At 42.7% G+C, this 7,311-nt stretch overlaps 1 protein-coding gene across 1 annotated transcript in view; it reads right to left on the reverse strand.

Annotated features, from left to right (window-relative positions):
* Positions 1 to 1,863: 1,863 nt before the first annotated feature.
* gabbr2 (gamma-aminobutyric acid (GABA) B receptor, 2) overlaps positions 1,864 to 7,311 on the reverse strand; it is a 197,711-nt gene continuing 192,263 nt past the window's right edge. The window contains exons 18-19 of the mRNA XM_008297079.1: positions 5,445 to 5,562; positions 1,864 to 2,029 (exon numbers count right to left, since the gene is read on the reverse strand). Of these exons, the coding sequence (XP_008295301.1) occupies positions 1,864 to 2,029; positions 5,445 to 5,562 (284 nt within the window). The remainder of the gene's footprint in view (positions 2,030 to 5,444; positions 5,563 to 7,311) is intronic.

Consider the following 7,311-nt stretch of genomic DNA (forward strand, 5'->3'; position numbering starts at 1 on the left):
GTGCCGCTGCAGTTTATCGGCGATAAAAAAGTCCTTTTTTTTTTTTTTCTTTTTTTTTTCTTTTGTCCGGAGTCCCTGTTTGCTTTTCTCCTGCATGAGGAAAGTTTTACAAAAAATGACGACACTGTCGATGACCGTTGTGCTCAATGCAGCCTTCTTGGGCCAAGTTCAACGGCACTGGATTACATTTCCATAGCAACTGAGGTATGTTCACTGTTGCTAAGTGTGAAGTGATTTTTCATGACACTCAATATTATCTGTGAAAGAAAGCCCTGTGTCTGTGCTGTATCACTGTGACCAGCAGTGGTGGCACCACCGTATTGGAACTGAAAGCTACAGTCGGTTGGGGCTTATTACACGAGACTCTCATGTCTTTACCACTTCACATGGAAATTCAGGTCAACCATTGCATCCAGATTAGCTGCGGAAATGGCAGACCTACATCCTTTCCACCATCACTTCTTGTGTCTTGTGCCCCTTTTTGCCATTGACACCCCCATCGCCCTTAACTGTGCTGGTTACCTGTGAGGGCGCAATCAGACGGACATCATAACAGTCTGTGGAGACCAATCTGCGGGGATCACTATGACCGGGCCCGTCACTAATGCCGTGTCTGAAAAGCACCTGAATTCAAAAGGTGCTCGCTTGAGTTGTAAGCGTACATCTGTATGTGTGCATTTCTTGGCAATATAACACACACACAAAAGACAACTGTGGAACACTCTTGTGGCGTCTTGTAGCTCTATTTTCTAACATATGCAGCCTTGGAGACCTGTTAAAAGGCATAGCATCAATATTCTGTATAACATGCTTTCTGACGACATATTACGCAAGTTGTAAAATATGAAGGCCTATGCAAAGTCTGATGTGAAATCTGACGAAAATCAGTGGTACAAATTTAGCAAAGTGGAAAAGAGAGCCATGTGCATCTTACTCCAAGTTAGACGAATGGGCCCTGGTGCATTTTCATGTTCTGTGACTCACAGACTTTGATGTAAATCTTACTTTGCTGCCCATAAGCTAGTTTATCAACAGGTACACAAACAAATTTATATCTCTTTCATACATATGTCTAATTTGTAGGGATGCCATGTTTTATAAGCTTTTGTTTGAATTTTTCATGCCTACCCGCCTCTGTTAGAAGCTCCACGCTTAGAACCCATTTAATTGTCCATTCACAGCATATACAAAGCTTACAGTACATCAACGTCAGAAATGATGATATTTACATGTCTGCACAAGGTTGGAAAGGGGACGGGCAGTAAATTGGATGACTTCCTTTGTTAGGTTTTGCAAACTCCACGTCTCCAAACCGGTATCCAGTCACTGAAGCAGTGAAATACTCAAGTTAGATGACAAGCTCACATGTAGCCGCGAGCACATACATACAACAGATAAGGAACAGAAACAGACGACCCCCTCTGAAGCAGATAAGGCTACACGTCAGATTAGGGCTGGTCCACTGCTGCTCTGCTATTGGGGTGTCACTGTGTTTGTGCATGTGTGTGTGTGTTTGCGTGTATCTGTGTTTGACTGTGCATATGTGTTAATGCCTAGGCAAGGTGGGGGGGCGTTTGGACAAGGGGACGTTAATCGCGGGAGTTTGTAAGGGTCATCCAGTACCCACTCGGCCTCCTCCCACCCCTTCCTGACTGAGGATATCAGTTCTCAAGAGAGACCGGGGTGAAGAGGTATGAAGAGTGAAACTTTGTCCCCCCGCCCCGCTCCCTCTCTTCTCCCCCCGTCCTCCGCAATTTGAGACAAAATACGCACATACGCTGATGATATCAGTCTATTTGTTGTAGAAAAAAAGAACCATATATGTCTCCTCTGCAAAGAGCCAGGTGGGGGAGTGAATGAAGCTCACAGGCCAGAGACCATTACCCGGTAGGAGGGGGGCATGTGTCTGTGCCTGGGGCTGGAACCAGGGCTGCCGTTGGGACTGGTGCAGCTGGCATCAACCCCTCCTATGGAAGGTAAGTAGGCATGGTGCAGGATGGGCAGTTGCAAAGACAGCCGGCGCTGTATGCTGCAGAAAGAAAAGGAAAAGGACAACATCAGAGGTTACAGTATACGTACTCGTGTGCTGTACTTTACTGTATATTTGAATTTTTTTATACATTTTAGAAAGCTGCAGGTGCCAGCCACACATATGAACCCTGTTATCAGAATGATTTGAGATGATATTAAACACAATTTGTTTTGTTTTTGGAGTTTTCCCACCCAGGCTTATAAGATCTCATTTAAGAGAAGCAAGAGTGAGTTTTTTAATAAATGTATAAAACTAAAGATTCACTTATGGACATATTGTAGTTAAGAAAAGACAAAAATAGCTGTTGGTCTGTAGCTGCTCCTTGGTTTAAAAGTTGGATGTGCTACTTTCCCAGTCATCACTCTGACCTCAGTATCCTTAGGAACATTAAGTGTGCATTACTTTGTGAGTTCAGCAACCCAACCTCAGCCTGATAGTTCCTGAGTCATGGGTTTGTCAGTATTTGTATTTCTTTCACAAATCTGGACATAGATAATTGTCAAATGTACCTAGTGAAGAAATGCCCCTCTTATCTCTATTTTACTCTTGTTGAACCTCTAGTGGTTGTCGACACGTGTCATGTCTTGCAATTAGGTACATGGTTTCCACTGGGAATCAGCAGGAAGATCTTCTGACTGGTAAGACCAATAATTAATTAATTTGAGATGATGCAGTGTCATGCTGTTAGCTGACTGCGGTGTGTTGGTATATATATAGAGATTAATTTAATTATAAAACATTGTACATCTCTGTTTGTTTACATGACGTACTACGTAAAGCTGCAAATATTTGAACATTTCTGTAACTATTTCTGTTACTTCTGTTACTTTTCTTGGATTTTTTCCACTTGCTGTTTGTTGACTTGTGACGCTCTCTTTTTAAATTATTATTATTTTTTTTATCCTTCTGCAAACATTTTGTCAGCATTTACTGTAATGCACCAAATCACAGTGTCAGTTCCTCTTGGCAATGAAACTGATTCTGAATCTGATTTTGACGTGATTTTGGCTTTGTCATGTTTTTTGTTTTTTTCCTCTAATGTGTGAGAAAGTCTTTCCAAAGCAAACTTTGAGTCTCAAACCTATGCAGAACTCAATCTTTACACTTCATGTACACTGCTTTGATAATTAAATAATTCATTGGAACGCTGCTCTGGACTTTTTATACACTACATGATGATAAAATAATAAAAACGTATATCATGCTATAAATTACAATCTGCTACAGTAATTTACAGTGTGTGAATTACAGGTAAGGCTCGTTGGCAGGAGTCTTAAAAACGATAAGACAAATAACCACTGATGTTTTTAATACTACAATAAATGATAAAAAAAATCCAAAGTTGAAATAAATCCTAATATCTTGTAATAGGTAAGTCTCAGCTCTGCCCTCTTCAGTACATCCGACTCCATCTGCTGCCAATAGCTCCTGCACCATGATGGATGGCGACATCATATGGGATCTGCGGGGCATTTTTTATTCATCATGCTTCATGGGCTGCTTTCATGTGTTGTTCTGTGCCTATGCATAATTATTGTGTGTAGATTCGATGCCAGATCAGTGATTCCCAACGACCGACTGGAATGCACCACCTGGGTTCAGTTCAGCCGCCTCTGTCAACCCATCACCAGCCTCCCAAGGCAACTTTTTTTTTTTTTTTTTGACGCAATGACAAATTAATTATGAAACAAATGAGTTATGAAACTAGCAACGGGAGGCAGAAAGAGCTTAATAGAGTCTTTCTCGCTCGCTCTCGGAGACAGATCTGACGACGGAAAAAGCATCAAGAAAACGTCATACGAGCTGTACCAGAGCCCGGACCTGCCTAGTTCGCTCTGAAAACTTGTAGCGTTATTGTAATCACGCCCAGCTACCGTGAAAAAACTGAACAAGGCAGAAGAAAAGATGCGGAAAAGACAGACATAGCACAGGAGCCCTCAGCAGTTTCTCTAATTGTTTTCCATGTTTTCTTTAGCACCCTCCTTCCCAGCTTCACTTCTCCTTACTAAGCCCCTAATCCACCGTTTCTCCCAGCTTCTGGGATCATCTGACAAAAAGAACATTTCATGCTTCCGCCTGGTGTGACAGTTCGCACCCTACCTCGCCAGAACCAGCGCCACTGCCAGCCGTTTGCAAGAAAATTGCATAACCAAATGCCAGTTATGTAAAAACAAAAAAAAAATTAAGAGGGGGGGTAATGCAATTCAAGCTTGTTCAGCAATAGACCTAGAAAAATGTCTTAATTAGGTGAACTTTGAAATATTAATGGTCCTCAGGCCTAGTCGGTTATCCCGGCCTGTTCTACTTGTGATGGAAACACAATCTTGCTTGCTCATGATGGAATTTCTCGTAGCTTTCAGGGTTTTTTTTCTTTTTTTTTTGCAGAATCACATATGACACAGATGCTAACAAATTCCCTGCACCGAGTGCGTGACTTTGTCATCATGTCACAAAGTATTTGTCCTCCTCCACCTTCTTCTTCTCTCCTCACAACTCTTTTCTAACTTCTTTATATTTGTCTCGTCTTTCTCTTCCCTTCCTCACTCGCTGCCTCTTCATCTCTCTTCCCTCCATGTGATCAAACATTCATGTGGCATGGGAATAGCTCCGAGTGTTCCTTTACTTCTGTTCTCCTCCCTGTCTATTTTCAGAGCTGTTTCCAATGCGAGCTGTAAATCACTGGTTACATAAGCCTCTGCGAGTCTCTACCTCCTTCTCCTTTCTCTCTCCTTCTTCTTATCTCTGTCTCTCTTTTCAATCTAAACATGTTTCTCTCTTAATCCGCCTTCTCTTCTGTAACTGCCCTCTCCTCAATATTGTACCCCCCCTTTTTTTTTTTTTAAATCTTTTATCTCTCCTCCCTCCCCACCCCTCCATCAGTCCTTCTACAGTCTGCATTCCTCTCCTGGTTCTGGTTAAACAAGTGTGGGAGGTAGACTTGTCAATGATGCATGAAGTGTCCCCCTCCCCATTGATGAAGTCGACATCCCTCAGCTCGGCTGCCTTATGAATAATAGCTAAACGTGGATCTCCATTTGTCGCATGAGTGTTTTGAGTGTCCAAGACCATCTTCTTTTACAAGTTGGGACAACAAATCAGTCAGCTGCATGTGTGTGCGCTCGTCCTGTACATGTAGGTGTTCGACTGGAAGTAATCGGCAGTAAGTCCTGCGTGGTGGGGAAACTCACAAGCACTCTATGCATGTTGGGCGTGGGAGAGAAAAGTACAGGGCCGGCCCATGCTTTCACAGGGCTCTGTTGCCAGAGCAACCGCCTGAGAGCTGCCGGTGGTTGCGCTACATGTGACGTGTCGTCTGATGAGAAAGCTGACAAGACGGAGGGGGGGAGAGGGAAGGAGGGGGAAGTGAGGGAAGCAAGGGGGGGAGAGGTGCTAAGGAAATGGGAGAGCTCACTGTTCAGGCGAGTTGATATCCTCCAGGGGACCTCTGTTTATTCTGGAAGGATCCATGGAGCCCCACTGTGCCTGTGGTTTCTGCTCCAGGTGGTTCTTCAGTATCGACTTCTCTCCATCTGCATGGAAACACGTGTAGACATGTTGAAAATATGACAAGCTGACAAATGGACTGTCGGCTGTTACGCACACCTGGGATTCCTCACTCAGGTGCTAATACGTGAGTCTGGACCATCATCTGGAAACTGTTTGGGAGCACTTTAGTGGTGACAACATACAAAAACCAGTAAAAAAAAAATGTGAGTATGCACCTATCAAATGGTTGCATTTTTATTGAAGAAGGTTTTTGTCTGTGTTGGTGAACATTTTCACTGCATACAATAGATTCACAGATAACTTTAGTGTTCCGAGGCCATTACATCGAAACCACAGGAAGATGTTACAAAATGTGAACGAGAAAAACGATCTGTTCTGTTGAAAAAGGTACATTTCCATCAAATTAAAGAATTTGGGCTGGGCCTAACATCCACAATATTCTATGTACACTGTTTTGGGTTTAGCCAGAGTTCACCAGCAGCTTTTACTCTTTACCAGCAGCACCGAAGGGAAACCGAAACGATTTGTCGACCATGTCTGTCAGCTGACTACATAGTTGTCAGTTTCATTTTTAATTTTTACAAATGGAGACAGATGACATCATTTAATCACATCAACGTATCCAGGTTGACATTTAAAGTGCAGGCACAGAACAAAACAAAAGAAAGAGTGAAAAAGAAAAGTTCTCATCCAGGAAGGCTCCTCCGTCTTGTGCTGCAGTCGGATGCAGACTATATGAGGATGAAATGCAGCAAGAAATGCCTCAATCAGCTTTCCTAAACTGCATCTGGAGAGTAGTGGAATGTTCCTTTAGTCCCTACAGAGTTTTCTCCCCAGTAGTCCCAGATTTTCCAGAACACGCTGACCCGATTCACTGATTGGACATCTGAGCTTGCTGGACTATTTTGGAGCTGACTGGTTCTGTTTGCATTATGAACAAAGCCTAACCTTGTAGAGCTCTGAGACGCATTAAAGCACCGACACAGATGTTTGTACATTTTTATTATAGATTCAGACGCAGAATACGTGTTTGTGCTACAAATGAAGTATTGGGTGTTTTTTTTAAATGTCACAAATGTCCAAGATTTTCCGAGTCTTAAAACTAAAATCCTTGTTTTGTTCCAACGGAGCACATTCCCACATTACACGACTGTTGTGGCTCTGTGGGTCATGGTAACTTCACACTCTGCTTTTACATTGTAGAGATTTGGGGACATGAGGAGTCTCACAAAATGAGGTGTTCCCTGGAGGTTACCAAAAATGCAAAGAGTTGGTGTAAAATCACAATGCGTCCATGGATGAATGTAGTCCTGATGAGATTCCTGGAGATAGATTTACTTCCCCAAAATCAACTAGAAGAAAAGACCAGGACTGACTATGCTGAAAGCTCAGCTCTTCCATATGGAAGGTAAAAGCTGTTACAAGTGAAAAGCTATTTTCTGTGGAGGCGTGAACACACACTGAATCTATCCACTGTCACACATGTGTAAAGAAACAGGGGCGTGCTAATGAATGCGCTGTACTACAGGTGACCTTATGCTGGGTTATTAGGTCAGCCAGCAAGACGCTGTCCCTGATGGGAATCCCTAATGCAGCTAGCAAAATGGCCACTTCAGGCAGCGTTCAGATTTCTGTGTGTACTTTAAAATAATCCATGTAAAAACAGTTTTTGTTTTGTTGTTTCTATTTGGAAAGCTACAGGCTAGTTACCCTAAAAACAAACAAAAGTCATTCATATGCTGTCTTGTGAGACTCTTCGCTTCCACAAATCT

The sequence above is a fragment of the Stegastes partitus genome, unplaced genomic scaffold (assembly GCF_000690725.1).
Source record: "Stegastes partitus isolate 25-593 unplaced genomic scaffold, Stegastes_partitus-1.0.2 Scaffold1184, whole genome shotgun sequence".
In the NCBI taxonomy this organism is placed as follows: domain Eukaryota; kingdom Metazoa; phylum Chordata; class Actinopteri; family Pomacentridae; genus Stegastes; species Stegastes partitus.